The 19,059-nt window shown below is 42.2% G+C and overlaps 2 protein-coding genes across 9 annotated transcripts in view; one reads left to right on the forward strand and one right to left on the reverse strand.

Moving 5' to 3' along the window:
• The window catches only part of LOC126990807 (uncharacterized), a 32,311-nt gene extending 23,157 nt beyond the window's left edge, over nt 1-9,154 (reverse strand). For 5 of the 8 annotated variants that reach the window (XR_007744773.1, XR_007744775.1, XR_007744770.1 and 2 more), the window contains exons 1-4: nt 9,002-9,154; nt 8,248-8,411; nt 4,317-4,544; nt 3,700-3,793 (exon numbers count right to left, since the gene is read on the reverse strand). Coding sequence is in view for 2 of the 8 variants with exons in the window: in XM_050849444.1 (XP_050705401.1) it covers nt 3,700-3,793; nt 4,317-4,491 (269 nt within the window). In the remaining 6 variants the exon portion in view is untranslated. Of the gene's footprint in view, nt 1-3,699; nt 3,852-4,316; nt 4,545-8,247; nt 8,412-9,001 lie in introns of all 8 variants that reach the window. The other 3 variants (XR_007744771.1, XM_050849446.1, XR_007744772.1) reach the window with 2 other exon arrangements.
• A 6,595-nt stretch (nt 9,155-15,749) lies between these two features.
• Nucleotides 15,750-19,059, forward strand: part of LOC126990809 (glutamate receptor U1-like) — a 19,248-nt gene continuing 15,938 nt past the window's right edge. Inside the window, exon 1 of the mRNA XM_050849448.1 lies at nt 15,750-15,859. Within this exon, the coding sequence (XP_050705405.1) occupies nt 15,750-15,859 (110 nt within the window). The remainder of the gene's footprint in view (nt 15,860-19,059) is intronic.

Consider the following 19,059-nt stretch of genomic DNA (forward strand, 5'->3'; position numbering starts at 1 on the left):
TTTCGATAGAAGATAGAAAGAGTTGAAACATGGCGGCGGAGTTTAAGAGGTAAAAGACTATCAACAAGAGGAGGAGAGCTGATGAGACGTAGAGCCTTAGCCTCCACTCTGTCCAGAAGAGCTGTGTGAGTGGAGCCCCCCCACACGTGAGATGCATACTCCATACGAGGGCGGACAAGACTCTTATATATGGAAAGCATCCGTGCGGGGAAGAAGAACTGGCGGAGACTGTACAGAACGCTCAACCTTGAGGAAGCTGATTTAGTGAGAGAGATGTGAAGTTTCGAGTTGAGATTTTTAGTTAAGGATAGACCGAGGATATTTAGTGTTGAAGAAGGTGACAGCTGAGTGTTATTGATGAATATGGGAGAGGTGTTTGGAAGATTGTGTCGAGTTGATAGGCGGAGAAATTGAGTTTTTGAGGCATTGAAGGACACAAGGTTCCTTTTATCCCAATCAGAAATGATAGCAAGGTCTGAGGTTAAGCATTCTGCAGCCTCCAGCCTGGAGTCATGTAATTCCTGTTGAGAGGGTCTTCTGTTGAAAGAAGTTGAATAATGCAGAGTTGAGCCATCAGCGTATGAGTGGACAGGACAGTTTGTTATGGAAAGATCATTGATGAATAACAGGAACAGAGTGGGTGATAGGACAGAGCCCTGTGGAACACCACTGTTGATAGTTCTAGTAAGTAATGGCACCAGTCCTCTCTGCCAAGGATTAATTCTAGTTTTCCTGAAGGAGTCTCATTATGACACCCACCTCATGGCTGCCAGTTCTGTTCCACTCATCCATCATGCACTGGTAGTGAGGGCCGGCCACTGCAGGCACTCAAACATAATGAATGACCTTGATCAAGCCTATCGTTATGCTGTCCAGCTTTCTAATGCAGTGGGGTGTTGGGGGGTAGAGGAGAAGGAGTAGCTAGAATAATTTTCCAGGGTTGGTGATTTTTTTTTTTAAATCAAAGAAATCAAAAAATCATTGATTTTTTTTTTTTTCAGATTTTTTTATTATTATTATTATTTTTTTTATAAATATATATCCTGCTGAGTGATTTGAAAGTCTCCATAGGTTACTTTAAGTTTAAGTTTAGGGCCTGTAAGTCTGAGCACAGTCAAGGATCCAGATACATACTTGTTCAGTACTTGTTTGTAGTTGGTACAGGAGCAGGTTTAGGACAGATAGAGTTGCCTGAAGTTGTCATTTTCATGACAGAATATTATATTATTACCACAGAGAAGAATATCTACTTCTGTTACTGTTTGGTTGCTAACCTTGGTTATTATTATGATACATTGCCTGCCAAGTTAGTAAAGACTAAAGGAGGAGGATTTTGGGGGGAGCATCAATGTGTCAAAAACTGGTCCTGTCATTTCATCAAATCAGCAAAAAACTAAATCCATCAAATTTTCCAATGTTTCCATTTTGTCAAAAACAGCTTTTTACCCTTATCCCATCAGTGTAGCAACAAGTTCATATCATTTCAATGCATCAAAAATGAGAAGGCATCAATATATCAATAAATCCAGATGTTATCAAAGCATCAAATTGTTAAAAGTCATCTGAGCATAAAAAAAATCAAAGTTATCAAAGCATCAAAAGTCTAGTCCATGATGACACTATGGGATATTACGACTTTCACAATGGTACACCATCACAACTACCTGACAATGGTACACCATCACAACTACCTGACAATGGTACACCATCACAACTACCTGACAATGGTACACCATCACAACTACCTGACAATGGTACACCATCACAACTACCTGACAATGGTACACCATCACAACTACCATTAATGCAAATGTTTCTACATCAACGAGTAAAGTGGTGTGACACAGTATGATCGAGACTAACTTGGGAACCAAATTCTCGAACTAACAAGTGATACTCTGTTCGGGGTCACGAGGCAATATCAATGAAAGCCTCAGTCATACCCTTGACAGATCAGAACGGGGTCTGTACCTTGTAGCACCAGGAGCACTTCAGCCTGAGGAATTAACAGAAATGTAAAGTGCCATCTATCAATAAGATGCCGGCCAACTACTCCATTATCCGGGGTAAGATCCACCATGGAAATGGACAGTATATTCATATGCAGTTTATCTCAGCTGTGGGCCACACGATGGACAGGCACCTTTAGTTTCTAGAGGCGGCCCACACTCGAGACAGATACGATTCAGATGATGCTGATGAAGCTGCTGTTGACTAAGAAAATCAACCTTCTCAGCAACAGAATCATTGTCCCTGCGCTGTGTGTCTGGCACCCCTAGAGAGAATGATCTGCTTCAGGCCTTGCAATAATGCACAGGTCTGTGTAGGCTGCAACAGCATCACAGAAACCATGAGGTATCCATGTCCTATCTGCAGGGGCCAGGTGCAGGAGTGATTAGAAATATTCACTCAGCAAGATATGAAATACTGCTGCTTCATTTCTAGTTTTGAACGCTGCTGATTAATTGCAACCCCCAGTCTTCAGAGGGAAGAATGACACTCTCAATTTTATGGTTCTTAGGTTATTTATTGTAAAAAAAAGTCACTTGAAATAAAGACTGATATTGATATGTATCTTGTTGTGCTGCCTCGCGCTTCATCTGCTGGACCTGAACATAATGTGTCGATGTTTTGCTAAGATCTGAAGATGTTTTTGACATTTTGGAAATATATGAAGTTTTGGATGCATTGATTTGATTTTATCCATTTTTGATGCTTTGAAGCCATCTAGTGTTTTTGATGATTTGATAACATCCAGGCAGTGTAAGCTTTTTTATAACTTGATAAGATACAGCTTTTGGATGCTGTGAAAAGATAGTCTTTTGGCGTTTTGATAGGCCTGACACCCTTGGAATAGTTTTGATGCTTAGAAGGCGCCTGATTTTTACCAAGTAAAAACATATGGCAAGTTAGCAACATTAGTGCAAGAGGATATAACAATTTAGGATTATTATTTATTATTTTTTTTTTTTTTTTTGGGGGTATATACCTCGAAGAGAATAAATGAATCAATACATATGAATAGGTTGTTTTACTTTACCATCTTTGGAGCACATCATTTAACTTATGGAAGACTTTTAGTTAAAAAAAATCATGATTTTTAGTAAAAAATCAATGATTTAATCATTTGATTAAATCAATTTGATTTAATCATTGCCAACTCTGTAATTTTCCACTATATTTTTATACTTTTTATCATGGTAAAATGCATTTAAATATGCCTTTTGTCCTTGTTAAGCTTGGTGCTGGCTGACTGATTGATAATGGAGAGTAGTAAAACAGGAGGAGGAGGGGGAAGAGGAGGAGTAGGAGGACTACATTGGAAGAACAGACACTAGAAGACCTATCGGTCTATGGCGAGGGTGTCAGTTTACTAACGCTACTACTAGTAATCTACGTGTGGTAGAACAGGACAGAAAAGATGAAGGCTCCTTCCCACCCACCTCTCCCTCCGGCAACGTGCAGGAAATAGTTAGAAGAGAACACCATGTACCTTTAAGGAAGAAAGGGACATGGAAATTTTATAGTAAAGAGAGAAATAAGAGGAAATTACTACCCTTAACTTACACTACTGGTAACCTAAGCTGTGGGGGAAAATGACTTCATTACATAAGAACATAAGAACATAGAAACACAGGCAGACTTGAAGAGGCCAAGTGGCCTACACAGGACAGCCCCAGAATCCCCCCTAATACTCACGATGGGTGAGGTGGAGGCTTGATCCTCGTTTTACCGGCGGTACTAGGCACGCACCAGTAACCTGTCACCTTACTGCACCCACACCTCACTCCATCTGTCATGCGGACATTAACTGTTACTTTACTCTTTTGTTAACTTACGCTACTTGCAATCTAGGTTGTGGGAGAATAATATGGATTTAGGTTGAGGTCTTGCTGCAATCTGTCTGAAAACATGCGATGAAGGGTCAGTATAATCTTATATCCCTGAAGTACTTATCCAATGAAGACTTGAAGCTATTGATACTCTGTGCGCTAACTACTGACGGTGGGAGTCTATTCCAGTGATCGACGACTCTATTATTGAAAAAACTTTTGCGCACCAATGTGTTACATCAGTTTCCTTCAACTTCATACCGTTGCTGCGTGTTATTGTGTTGGTGTCTCTCTGAAATAGACTATCTAAAGGAGGAGGAGGAGGAGAAAGGGAATAAAAAGCATTGGTGTGTTCCTATATCCTAACAAATGCTGGCAGCAGGGTGGGTGAACATAAATTACTGGAGTCTGAGGCAGAGTTGCATTGCCAGGTGACATGAAGGCAAGGGTGGGTGAGGCATGGGGGCACGTTACTGCACTCACCATCCAAGGACTGCAGGCTGGAGGGCATACTTGGCACATCCTTGTAGTGGGGCAGCAGGAGGAACCAGTGGGAGGTGTAGGGGTGGAGGCCGACCACCTGGCAGGACATCTTGGCAGGGCTCAGCGTGTGGCCTATGAACCTTGAGTTGGAGCAGCGTTGGAACACTCTCCTCATCGTCCTCTGTCCCTGTGGTGGTGCTGGCCTGGCTCTTCCTCTGGGCTGAGTCTCTGAAATGGGAAAGCAGCATTCATCAAGGCATTACTATATAGTCGGCCGGCCAAGACCCTCAAAAGTGACTTTTGAGGGCATTTTTTGTTAAAAGTGGGCAACCACCCTAGAAGTTATCAGTATGGTCTAGGGATCCAGAATCACCCGGTTGCCAAAATGGCATTTGACCTTGAAGGTCAAATTTTGAGGTCAAAAGGTCAATTGAGGTCAATTTTTTTATTGTGCTATACATTCATACAATGTATAATTTGGTGCAAAGTTATGAATATTAAGTGAGATATTTATGTTTTAAAATCAAAAGGTACTGGTAAATGTGATAGATTATCTGACTTAATGCGCATATAACTCCGTTATGCTTCAAGATACAAAAGAAGACTCTGCGAATTGCATGAATCCGCTTTGTTCCCAACAATGTCTCTGCTTCTCCAATAAAGTAATCAAAAAGATGTCCTGTAATCATATCTTGGACTTTCTAGTCCTGTTCGTGTTCTAAACCTGCAGTATTCAGACACCCATCAGTGTCACAACCGCAAGCAGGAATACACAGCTGTCTTGTCTTGTTGCAAACGCAAGCGTGTGTTCGGCATTTCGTTTTGCACCCGCACGTAATCAACTCCATGCAACTACTTGGAACGGAAGGCTTTCTCAGCCACACAACTTCCAAGTGTCCATCCACTACATTCCATCCACCAGTCTCCTCAGGGTTTTCAGTCACCACATCTACCTTGTCCGACTGCAGCCACACCTTTGCCTGATGATTTGCTCGTGCGAGATGCAATTCCAATGCATCGCGTGTGGGTGGCAGCATTTCAATAGCCTTTTTCCTTTATGAAATAAGTCATACCTTGCCTTGTCAATGCCTCCAGATGGACATGGTGCTTTGTACAGGTAGCACAGAAACTTTTCAACATCACCTAGGGGCGCATCTCGACCAACACCGTGTAACAGTTCTGGGTGTTGTAAAAACACAGTCCAGCAAGACTTCTTTCCATGTCCAGCAAATGAGGAGACAGTGTCGCAACCTGTTAAAGCATGGAAGCCCAGCACGTTATCCACTACTTCCTCATGTAGGCTTCTGTTTATAAGATGCACTGGGTAGCATTCCTGCTCCTTCGACGTTCCACTAACCATCCACACCTTGCCTTCTCTTCCCCTCGTGAAGTGAACAAGAAGTAGCAGGACGTCGGTGTCGCGGCACTTCACTAGGATGCTCTCATACTCGCAATCAAATGCTTCAAGCATGTGCAAGATTATCCTCGTGTCTGCCTCCTCGTGGTTTGCCTTTAGCCTGGGAATCAATCCACGTGTAGAGGAGAATCCGTTGGGAATGCTTCCGCCAATGACAACCTCCTTGCCTGCCTCTCTAAATGCTGAAAGTTTGCCGCTCAGGAATATCGCAAGGTCTTCCTTGTTCTCATCTAATGCAATGAAGTTCTTCCAGGTCTGGGGGAGTGGAAGATCATCCCTGTCAATAACCTTACGGATTGGCCTCTTTCGACCAACTCTTTGACTCCTTCTTTCCGATTTAATTGAGAGTGGCCTGTATTGGTCAAAGACCACATCAATCCGAGAAACTGTCAGTGAACTGTTTTGTGACAGTCTTGATGAAGTTCTGCGCATAGTCACCAAATGTCTTACATTTGTGCGGTATTCCGAGGGACTGAATCAATGCATGCCCATCGATGATGATGCAAGTTTTTCCTTCGGTCTCTGGTGCTCCCTTGACTTTGTCTACCCCAAGATCTTTCGTCAGCAAGGGAAGCATTGCAGACTTTATGTTGGTGTTCATCTTTTTCGCTCTGTTCGCCAGACTAAGTGGTACAGCTGACAATTCATGCTCCAGCACCTTGTGGAGGTCAACTGCACGACCAGCTTGCGCCGCATTGAAGAGTCTCTGCATCAGTTGCCTGTCTGCTTTAATCGTCTTGGTGGTCTTCGGTTTTTTGTCATGTACAGGAGTTTCGTACAGTGTTGCGAATGTCTTTGACTTCTGGCGTTTTTGCTTTTCAAAAAAAGGCACACTCCTTTCAACTAGTCTTTCCTTTACATTCTGCTTCACCAACTCGACTCCTTTCTCTTCAGCAGTCAGGAGATCTGTAGTTATTCCATCAGTGGCTAGGTCGTTGGTTGTCAGTGAGCTCAGCTTTACGTCGCCGGATGTGGCATCTTGGTCAATTTCTGTGAACACCTTAAACCGCCGAAACTGGGTTTCAAGATTCGCTACAGCATCCCAGTCCTGTATCCTTTTAAATGGAAGACCGTCTTTCCTAGTTGTAAAATCGACCTCGGCGTCATCCTTGCAAAGTCCAAATAGCTGCATGGTGTCTTCTGAAATTTGGCACCTCTCAGACCAGGTCGTGCAAAATCTGTCTCTCGCTGTATCATTCTGGGTGATTCCAATAATCCCGTTTGATAATTTACAGACCTTATTCATCCATTCGGTTGCCTGGTCCTGCACTATTTACACCAAACATGATTTTATTGAAAGTATAGCACAAAGTAGAAAAAACATAAAATTTGACCTCAATTGACCTTTTGACCTCCAAATTTGACCTTAAAGGTCAAATGTCTTTTTGGCAACCGGGTGATTCTGGATCTTTAGACTATACTCATGACTTCTGGCATAGTTGCCCACTTTTAACAAAAAATGCCATCAGAATTTTTTTTTGGCATATTTCCTGGACTTGGCCGGCCGACTAATAGGAGACAATGCACGTACAGAGGGAAGAGTGCAGTCGCTACAAGCTTCTTTCAACAGCAAGGGAGGCAGCTTAATGGACAAAAATCACATTAGCAGCGACAAAAAAGCCTGCTGGACGCTGCTCTCACCAAGGAAAAGAGAATGAGCACACACCAATGTTTCAGGGCCAACATTTAGGACAGAATGGTTTTGAAGGACTGGCTCGCACTACAAACACCCTCCCCCTCTTCCTCTTCCTACATCTCTTTCTCTTCCTATCCCCTGCTCCTCCTTCTCTTCCTGCCCCCTCCTACTTCTTCTCCTTCTCTTTCTCTCTCTATCTCCTCCTCCAACTCCTTACCTAATATATATGCTTTGAAGAGGAAGAAAAGGAGGAAGAGAAGGGGATAGGAAGAAAAGAGGAGGAGGGGAAAGGAAGAGAAAGAGGAGGGAAAGGAAAAGGAGAAGGGGAGACAGGAAGAGAAAGAGAAGAGAGAGAGGAGGAGGAGGGAAAAGGAATAGTGAATGCATCAACATAAAAGCCTGCTGGACGCTGCTCTGACAACGGTAAGAAGAATGAGAGGCTGGAAGATAGGCTGGCTGTTAATTTCCTCGTTTTTCAATATTTTCCAGAGTTTTATCATCTATTTTTGTTTTTTTACAGTTGAGCACAGTTGTTCATGGGCCAAATATTTGTATACATTTTTATTCTTCATTGTTCATTTCAGCTAAATCATTCGTATTCATAATCTACACAGATGGATTGCAATGTGTGTGTGTGTGTGTGTGTGTGTGTGTGTGTGTGTGTGTGTGTGTGTGTGTGTGTGGGAGGATACCCAGAGACACACAGTGGCGGTCCCTTGCAGACTCCTAATGTTCTTATGACTAGAAGTATTTACAGGGACAGAAGGAATTTACTTCAGGGCACACAGGGACAGGATGAGAACACACAATGATATACAAGGACAAGGAAAATGGACATATGCACAAAAATAGGATACGTTTAAAAACATGTCCCTTACTTGGTTGGCGGTCATGCACGCCCACAGCCCTTAGTGCATGGCGGGCGGTGACGTGCAGGCTGTAGGCGTGGTCCACCCTGGCGGCTCCCTCCTCCACGCCGCTCGATGAGTTGCTGCCACCACCCACAGCTGCTCCCTCGCCAGACGGTAAATGTCATCGCCAACTGCAGACGTAATTTCATGCAGTATATACGTACATAAATTCTTGGGCTATATTATGTCATATGTTATATAAAGATTTCATGAGATATAATGTCATGTATTATTAATTTTTGAACATTTAAACTTAAAAGCCTGCAAGATGTCAGTCAGTCTACACATCAGCAAATATTGTGGCCCAGTTGTGGCGTGGGTTGTGAGAGGAACACCAAGTAACTGACCACAACTTTGCAGAGGTTTGAATGTACTATTTATAGTAAACATATAGTGGTAAAACAAATGGTTTAGTTTAGTTTGATTTCCAAGAGCTGAAGCAAAAAGTGTTACAAGCCAACTTGAGCTCCCCTTCCTCCTCCTTTTCCTTCTTATTACAGTTATTATTATGAGAGACAAATCAGGCAGAAAGGGAGGAAGGCTGACACTGTGAGCTTCCACTCCAGCAGCCCACACACACCGCAGACCACAAGAAGGAAAGCTAAAGCAATGAGAAAACTAGAAAGAAGCTGAGATACTGTAGAAGATCATACAAGTGGAGGGACAGAGAGACAAGGCAACAGATATCCCAAAATACACCTCTCCTCCTCCTCCCCCTTACATTCCTCCTGGCCTGGCACCGCCGCCTCCCCCGCTGTGCTGCCTGCCACCCGAGGTTCTCCTTGGCCCAGAATGACGGGCGTGGGCATGGCCGTGATGGGGCAGCTGATTTGATGCAATGCAGGGCCGCACGCCGCCCTCTGCCCTCTGCTACTCTGTGTGGAGGCCTGTGTTAGCATCAATAGCATTGCTGTGATGCGTTACAGTTGGAAACTCTTCTGCCGTGGCTGTCCCTGGTGGCAGCTCCTAGGAGCAGGCGTCTATGAAATGATGATGATGTTCCATCACAATGATCCTAACGAATCTGGCTTTTGTATGAATTCTTGTTCCTTTATTTGATACCTATCAAGCAGAATGTACAAGTGAATGTTCAAATTTTGATGGGAAAGACAAGTGAGTACCCCAGGGCAATGTTTTAGTCTCATTATTTGTGGTATATATTTATGATCTTACTGAATATAGTGCAGTTTTAACTGGACAGAGGTTCTGAGTGGTGTAGCCCAGGGCAATGTTCTAGAGGCAGTATTACTTATGGTATCGTATATAGTGTGTGTGTATATATATATATATATATATATATATATATATATATATATATATATATATATATATATATATATATATATATATATATATATATATATATATATATATAATATTGTCCTTACTGAGTATAGAAGAATGGTGTAGTTTTTGACTGGACAGATGTTATGAGTGGTGTAGCCCAGGGCAATGTTCTGGAGGTGGTTTCATTATTGTGGTTTCTTACCTACATTTCTTACCTAGATGGGGAGAACCCCATCTAGAATCAGGTGACGCCTACAACCAAGACAGCAAGTAGATTGTCCTTTAGATGATCTGATGGTTGGCTAATGTGGCATCACCAAGACCACACAAACCACTGCCATAACACTCTTGAGCAAGTGGCAAGACAATGCAGTCAGGTTGGCAATCCCGAGTGGAGACACAGCACAGCACAGGACACAATTTTACAATTCAAAGTCATATACTCAACAACCCAAAGTCAATGAAAATCACACAAAATTTGACCAAAAGAAGTGTCGAGATGCTGTTTAAAAGCATTAATAGAATTCACCAAGACAACTGATTCTGGTAAATTATTCCAAATGCTAATGACCCGCACTGAGAAGACATGAGCTCGAACATCAGTGTTGTAACGAGGCACAAAAAGCTTGTCTGTTGTGATTTTTAGCAAAGAGGTGACCTAGATTAGGACAAAACCCTTTCAGAATGTTGAACACCATAATAGGATCAGCTCTGATCAACCTTCCTTTAATGGAGTCAAGACTCAATCTAGCGAGACGTTCACTATATGGTAGATCGTGGAAACCGGCAATTTTCTTGGTCCATCTCCTCTGAACATTTTCTAAAAGCCTGGGTCATGTCACCTGTATAAACAGTGAACCAAACCACAGAGGCAAAGTCCAAGATAGGGTGAATATGAGAGATGAAAACTGCCTTCATGAAATCAGCAAAGGGTACCCTTTAAAATACAGTAACCAATGCCTCCAGCCTTGCCAGTGATTTCTCTCACATGCAAGTGAAACCTTAGGGAGGAATACACCCTGACCCCAAGATATTTATAGTTATCTCGTACATCTTGAATGGCTTGGTTTCCTATACAGTATGGTAGAGGAACAGGAGCATCAAGGAGATTCCTACAACAGTTCGTTCTGGCACATTTACCAACTGAGAAAGATAAACCCGTGAACACATACTCATTTCTTCCTCTGGCACTACTCTCCTCTACACTAAGCATACTGCACTACTCTCCCTGCCGCCTGACAGCCGCTGGTGATCCTCAGCTTCTTCTTCTTCTTCGTGGGTGTTTTATGGGGCTATTTAGGCTGTGGACCCACAGCCTCTAGAGCCCCGTCAGTGGTAGTCCGTGTTGCAGAGCGGCGCCCCGTGCTTCTTCTTCTTCTTCTTCTTCTTTTGACCTGTAACGCTTTGTATCGCTTCTTAGGTCCTCCTCCTCTCGTTCCTCCCTTCTTATTCACACAACTTTCTTTTCAGCGTTATGTAATTTTCTAATCTGAAATAAAGCCACTTATATTCACTTATACGGACATTTGTGCCCTTTTTTCCCAGCACTGCGCGAGGAACACTTTTGCCAACTTTACCATTCTTCTTTCCGTTTCCTTTTTGTCTCCATACAGCCCCAACACCGTGCAGATCGCCCCGTTTTCCTCCTCTAGTCTCCTAGCCCACTCCTCTCCGCCTATTACCATCACTACTCCTGCCACCAACTCCCCTCTCTGCCGCTCATAGTTGCTGCATTCCACTATTAGGTGTTCTACTGTTTCCATCTGCCCCGTCCTACAGCTACAGTCCTGGTTTCCCCCGTCCCTGTTCCTGCCGTTTACCTCCAGGGTTCCTGTTCTTGCTTTAAACAATAGTTTGCTTCCCCAGTCTCCTACATGCCAGTGTACTCCCTCTGGTTTCCGTTTCCTACTGTACCATTTTAGCGTTGACTTGCCACTCATTCCTTCCTGCCATTTGACTTGTCCGTTCCTTTCTACTGCCTTCTTCACATCCCTGATCTCCATTTCATTCCACTCTTCCCTCAGGTGTTCTCTCCTTTTCCACCTCTCTAACTCTTTCCCCCAGGTGGACTTGTTTCCACTTTCTTGCAGTATTTTCTTTGCCCATCTCTCCTCACTATTCTTTTCAATTTTCTTAAGGAAGCCTAACTTGCCCTTTACAATTCTTTCCTTGAATGTACTCCATCCCATATCTCCTCTGACGGCCTCTACCGCTGTGCTCCTAGGGGCTCCTAATCCCCACCGGCCTACTGTGTTCTGAACCTTTTCTAGCTGCTGTATTTACCTTCCCTGCAGATGATGACGATGATGTACGTGGGTTGGCGCCCTTGCAGCGGGAGCACGATCCCGTGACATTCCTGTCTCGTTTCCGTTACAGTTTGCGTTTGCTTGTTCAGTATCAGTAATATTTTTTTTCTATCATTTCCGGCTGCTGGTTCTGCTCAAAGGGTTGTTTGTACGATACAACGTGGGGACTTGTTATTCGTCTCGTACTGCACCAAGGACGTCCGTCCAGTGGGAACATATGGCCCGAGGACGTGGTGGTCGAGGAGGCCGGGGGGCGGGAGCTCCAATAGTAAGACCAACGCTCATAAGATTGTTTCCAGTGCCTCTGCCGCAGCAAGTATTAATGCTGACGGTAGTGACGACCATAGATGGGCACGATAACAGAAAATTAACCTTATTCCCGATACCCGATAACTGATAATGGAAAACCTTATCGGTGATAACCGATATTCGTTAACTGCAGACACAAATATAAGCGATAACCGATAACCGATATAAATCCATTATTCCGATACTAGCTAAAGTCCGGCAAATCTTAAGTGGCGGCTCTGACGTAGACAGCCCGCTAGACACTGGTGCTATGTCTCCAACTGACCTCGCGTACCGTGCCTCTCACACCCTTCTCTCTCTCTCTCTCTCCCCGTGTCTCTCTCTTTCACTCTCACTCTAGTATAAAAACAGATATGTTTTTTATGATTGATTCTCTATCTGTGAGTGAATACAAAGAAATTTGTACAACACTTGGCCACCGCGGCGTTGTCATGCTCTTCTCAACCCAACATAGTGTGCTGGCTAGGGTTTGTTTCCCGGGATCCCGGGATCCCGGGATCCCGGACAATTTTCAAGGTTTAATAATCCCGGGATATTTTTGCAAATCCCGGGAAATCCCGAGATGAAAAATCATGAAATTAAGTATAAAAAAAAAAAAAGACAAATTTGACTGCAGGATAGTTGTGAACTTGTGAACTTGTGCTTCTATTTATATGTATATACAGGGTGTCCCGTGAGGAGTGTTTTGTGTGTGTGTGTGAACACTGTGAAGGAAGGACTTACTGTTTAGGTATTCTCTTGAGTATTATAAAGCAGCCATGGCACTCCCGTTACCCGTAACAGAGCCCGTATAATGAACACCATGTCTGCATATTCCACTTTGCTGTATGTATACGGCATTGAGATGAGCGTGACAGCTTAAAAAAAAAAAAAAAAACAGCACACTTTCCCTCCTCGCGTGAGTGACCGAACAGTGACGGTTACCAGTAAATTGTCTGTCTGTCTGTCTGTTTGCCTGCCCGCACAGCTGATCGCTGTTGCCATAGTTCCCAACGTTTTAGCTACTTATTGCTAAGATGATACATAACTTTTTTTTTTTATGTTGGACATGTAATGTGACTAATGTCTATCATCTTCGGGTAATCATATACATTCTGTATACATTTTTTTTCCTTCATTTATTTGACCCGGAAGAGTTGGATTTTTTTTTTTTTTTCGCCTGAAAGGCCCATCTGGGTTAACGTCCTAAATTATGAAAACAAGAAACCAGTTTAGCTTATGTGAAGGAAAAATGTAAATACTTTCAAGACCCGGAAGGGTTGGAAAGCTTTTTTTTTTTTCTTTTTTTTTTCTTTAGGGCTTGAAAAGCTAATCAGGGTTATAGGTTAAAGCCCTAAAATCTGAAATCAGGAAACCAGTTTAGTTTATATGAAGGAGGAATGCAAATATTTCATCAATTCATTTTGTTAAATTATGTCAATTATTATTTTCATGTATGGAAAATTTCAGTATACATTTTCTTTTCCTTATATATCTGACAATTTTTTTTTTGTCATTTACATTTAATCATTACTGTTTTTCAGAGATTGAAAACATATTGTGTGTTGAATTTGTGTTACTTAAGATTTTTCATGAAATCCCATAGATGCTATATGAATGCAGAATATAATTTTCCTTTTGATTAATTCATTTAATTTAATTTTATGTCATTAATTATTGTTTTTATTTTATGGAAAATTGTTCGTGCTATTTATGATCTTATTATCAAAATTCCATACATGCTCGATTGCTTATTAATCATTTTAGTTTACACAGGAATGCAGAACATGTATGTTTTATTTTTTATTCATTCATTTGATTAAACTTACTGTCATTTATTGCTTTCATTTTATGGAAATTTGCTTGTGTTAAATAAGATCTTATTCTATGAGATACTTCTTAATCATTTAGTTCATATTATAAATAAAGAATGCATACGTTTAATTTTTCTTAATTTATTTTTATTAAATTTTCTGTCATTAAGTACTCTTTTCATTTCACTGGGTATACATGGAAACAAATGTTTTTTTTCTTTCTTTCTTTATCAGCGATAATGAACTATAATTCACATTGTCATTCACATTGGAATTCGGAAGCAGAAAAAAAAGTAGTAAACGCAGCATATACTAGCTCTTATTCTTATTCCTTTTACTTTGTTGAGAAACAAAGTGTATGCTGAAAATTTGGAATTAAATATTAAGTGGAATTAATAAGACAGTCAATCTACAGTAATATTTTTGCATATCTATTAATGTTAAGCACATCAAAAATCTGAACGTGAAACTAGGTATAATGTGCAATTTTAGACAATTGAAAATCCCGGGAAATCCCGGGATCCCGGGATTAGGGCTAATTTTATCCCGGAATCCCGGGACAAAGAAAAAGGTCCAAAACGACAATCCCTAGTGCTGGCTGGGGAAACACCGTTACAGGCTGGACAAAAGCATGAAATTTTGCATGGGGTCTTTTATGGGCCTTCTCAAAAAAATTAGAAGGGGTGCCCCAATGGCAAGCTTCAGGGAGCTCAGAAATTCAAGATGGCGTCCAAGATGGCTGCCAGAACCCGTTTTTGCCCATATTTCAGCCATTTGTGGTGATGCAATGTTGTGCAACAACTCTTTTTCATGGTTTTGATGGTCAAGGATTTCAAAAATGATTATACCAAGCTTATATGATAGCACTGCTAAATAACTTACTTTGATTTACAAATTACACAATTCCATGCCTCAGACTGCCGAGCGATGGTCACTCAAGTCTGCCCGTCTAACCCTATTTCTCAGTGCCTAAAGCAGAGTTCTTGCATAATGATGCTATTTGTATCTCACACATGACCGCTGGACACAACCAGATTCTGGTTGTCGGAATGTATTGTAGGCCTACAATACATCATTTCCATGTGGTGACGTCAGGTATATTTCAAACATGTGAAAATGCGACAACAGTGATGCAATGGGTCAGATTATTGCGGGCAACAGTTTTACCACAGCCACGCAAAACTGAAAGATACATAGTTAGGGAGTAACAAGAGCTGCATCTGTCAGTGCCAAGTATCATCAACTGGAATTCTTGTAGAAATTTTGTTTCACATCAACAAAATGTTCTTTAGCTTGTGCTTGTATTGTTTGTGTTTTGCTTGCAGATGTGGTGGCCACGTGGTGTTGGTGTCATGGATTGGACCAAGTGCATTATTTGTCAAGAAGAAACCCTAAAACCATTAAAATGTCCAATGAACAGTTTAGCGGGAACTCCTGCTGAGAAAAGGAAACCTATGAAACCTTTTTGAGCACTGTGGAGGAGTTTCGCACACTAGATGCATTACCGGTGAAACTACTATTTGAAAGTGACATAAGCGCTGAAGTTCTCATTGAAAACAAAGCATCATGGCACAAAGCTTGTCATCTGAAATTTGCCAGTTCCAAGCTCAGCAAAGCCAAGAAACGAAAAGAAACAGCCTCTGTAGAAGTCCCCCAGAGAGTATGCAAGCGAGCATCTCTAGACAAACAAGTTTGCTTGTTCTGCACAAAGGGAAATGAAACTGAACAACTACACAGTTTCTGCACCTTTGATGCTGATTCTAATGTTCGGACCATGGTCACTGAACTGCAGGACACTGAACTTCTGTCGCGGATGGCCAGTGGAGATCTTATTGCCATTGAGGCTAAGTATCACTTGAAGTGTTTGACTTCTCTCCGCAACAGGTACAGAGCACATGTGAGAAAATGTAATCCTCAAGAAGAAAACATAAGTGAAAAGATGAAAGAAGGTGTTGCATTCATTGAACTTGTCAACTATATTGAAAAGTGTGTTGACAATGGCACTCTCCTTTTCAAACTTTCTGAATTGCACAGTATGTACGTAGGGCACTTGGGAAGTTTGGGAATTCACAAAGCCATCAACAAAACAAGGCTGAAAGAACAACTTTTGAAGAGATTTCCAGAAGCTCAGGCACAGTCTGATGGACGAAATGTCATTGTTGTATTTGAAAGTGTGATGAGAAGCATGCTTAGAGATGCCCTGAAAAAACGTGACTACACAGAGGATGCCTTCACGCTTGCAAAAGCGTGAAACACTAGAAATTTGCATCATAACTAGCCGATCTGTGGATGAAATAGGTTCCGGCGGCCATCTTGGACGCCATCTTGAATTTAGCACCCTTGGATGACCTGAATTTTTGGGCACCCCTTCCAGAATTATTCTTCATATGGTAGAAGACATATGCCAAATTTGGTGCTTTTGTCCGCCCGGTAACGGTATGGCCCAGGGTTGACCTTAAGCCAGCACACTACATCCTCCTCCTCCCCCTTCACCCCTTTCCTCTCTTTTTTTTCCCTTACCTTTAAATTCCTTTCATTTTTTTCCCTCTTCTATTCACAGTCATCCGCTCCCTCCTCTTCTCTCTCACCCATAACCCCATAATATTCCTCTCCCATGTTTTCCCCCTTCCTTCCTTCCCTTTCCTCACCCCGAAGTCTTTAATTTCTCTCTCTTTTCCCTATTTTATCCTCGTCTGTCCACTCTCCCTTTCTCTTGCCCAAAACACACCCTGATACTCTTTTCCCTTTTTCTCCCTCTTCATCTTTTTTTATCTTTCTCACCATTCCTCCTCTTCCCTTTAAGTTCTCCGCATATTCTCCTTCATTCCACATCTATCATCTCCTCCCATTCTCTTCCACCCATCACTTTAATACTCCTCTCTTCTCATTTTCCCTCTCCTCCTTTCCCTCTATCTCTCCCCTCACCCATAATTTCCTTTCATTTTTCCCTCTTCCATCATTATCTATCCACTTCTTCCACTTCTCTTCTACCTCCTCTCCTCCCCCTCTCCACCTTTTATATACTCCTCCCTCCCTTCCTCCTCCTCCTCCTCCTCCTCCTCCTCCTCACCTGGAAGCCGCTCAGACCTAAATATTACCTTCCTAATTAAGGCTTCGGACGGAGGAAAAGGAAAGTCTGTATGAGATGAAGTATGGAGGAAAGGAGGGAAAAATGGCGTTATTGGTTAGAGAGAGAGAGAGAGAGAGAGAGAGAGAGAGAGAGAGAGAGAGAGAGAGAGAGAGAGAGAGAGAGAGAGAGAGAGAGAGAGAGAGAGAGAGAGAGAGAGAGAGAGAGAGAGAGAGAGAGAGAGAGAGAGAGAGAGAGAGAGAGAGAGAGAGAGAGAGAGAGAGAGAGAGAGAGATTTACATAGATTTACATAGAAAATCAGACCACACAGACCCCATGGTCCAGACTTGGTGGTCTGTCCTTAAACCTAAGTGATTTTACATTAATCAGAAGACTCCAAAACGTTGCATTTCTACTCTAGTTGATATTAAGTTGAAGGAAGTGACGGTCGAGCTTATTTTTGAAGGAGTCAATCGTGTTACACTGGACCACTGACGGTGGAAGCTTATTCCATTCTCGCACTACAACGTTGGTGAAGAAAAATTTGGTGCAGTCTGAATTTACTTGTCTACATCTGAGTTTTACGCCATTGTTCCTCGTGCGCAAAGTGTCATCGATCATAAACAATGTTGATCTGTCTACATTCGTGAAACCATTAAGTATTTTAAAACATTCGATCAGTTTTCCTCGGAGGCGACGTTTCTCAAGAGAGAACATGTTAAGGGTAGAAAGCCTTTCTTCGTAGGATTTGTTGCGCAAGGAAGGGATCATTTTCGTTGCCCGACGCTGAACACCTTCTAATTTAGCAATATCCTTTGCATGGTGGGGAGACCAAAACTGTACCACATATTCCAAGTGGGGTCTGACTAAACTGTTGTAGAGCGGGAGTATTACATCTTTATTCTTGAATACAAAGTTTCTTTTAATGAAGCCCATCATTCTGTTCTCTTTATTTGCTGCATAGATGCATTTCTGTGATAATTTGAGGTTTGACGATATTTTGAACCCCAAGTCTTTGACGCATTGAACGCTTTTGAGTTTAACGCCGCGCATTTCGTATTCGAACTTCTTATTCCTCGTTCCAACTTGAAGGACCTGGCACTTGTCTACGTTAAAGGGCATCTCCCATCTATCCGACCAAGCTGAAATTTTGTGCAAATCCTCTTGGAGGCTTGCCTGTCTTCGTCAGTGAGAACCGAGTTGCCAATCTTTGTGTCGTCTGCAAATTTACTAATGCGGTTATTGAGTCCAACATCCACGTCGTTGATGTAAATAATGAAGAGCACTGGGCCAAGGACCGAGCCCTGAGGGACGCCACTAGTGACATGCGCCCACTCTGAGTTAAATCCGTCAATCACTACTCTTTGTTGTCTGTTGCTCAACCAATTCGCGATCCATTGGTTTACTTGACCGTCAATACCTATTTGCTTTAATTTGTAAAGTAATTTATGATGCGGGACTTTATCAAACGCTTTCTGGAAATCAAGATAGACTACGTCCAGTGATTTGGTTACGTCATAAACAGTGAAGAGGTCGTTATAAAAGGTTAATAGGTTTGATAGGCAGGATATTTTGTTTCGGAAGCCATGTTGTGAGTCCCCAATCAATGAGTGGCTTTCAAGGTAATTCACAATTTTGTCTCTAATTATGCCCTCAAGTAGCTTACCTACAACCGAAGTTAGACTAATGGGCCTGTAATTACCTGGTACTTTTTGTCTCCTTTCTTGAAAATCGGTGTCACGTTAGCCTTTTTCCAATCTGAAGGGACGATGCCTTGTCGCAAGGACATATTGAATACGGTTGTGAGGGAGGAGAGTATTTCGCTCTTTGTTTCTTTCAACAGAGTTGGATATACTTTGTCAGGTCCAGGACTTTTATTTGTTTTAAGTGAATGGAGAGCTTTAAGGACTTCATCGGTTGTTATTTCAAAATTAGGCAATGCATGCTCGAGATTTACAATAGTACTGGTGTTGGTGGTAGCGAGAGGAAGACTGTTAGTATTAAACACCGAGGAAAA

This window comes from Eriocheir sinensis, unplaced genomic scaffold, assembly GCF_024679095.1.
Source record: "Eriocheir sinensis breed Jianghai 21 unplaced genomic scaffold, ASM2467909v1 Scaffold203, whole genome shotgun sequence".
In the NCBI taxonomy this organism is placed as follows: domain Eukaryota; kingdom Metazoa; phylum Arthropoda; class Malacostraca; order Decapoda; family Varunidae; genus Eriocheir; species Eriocheir sinensis.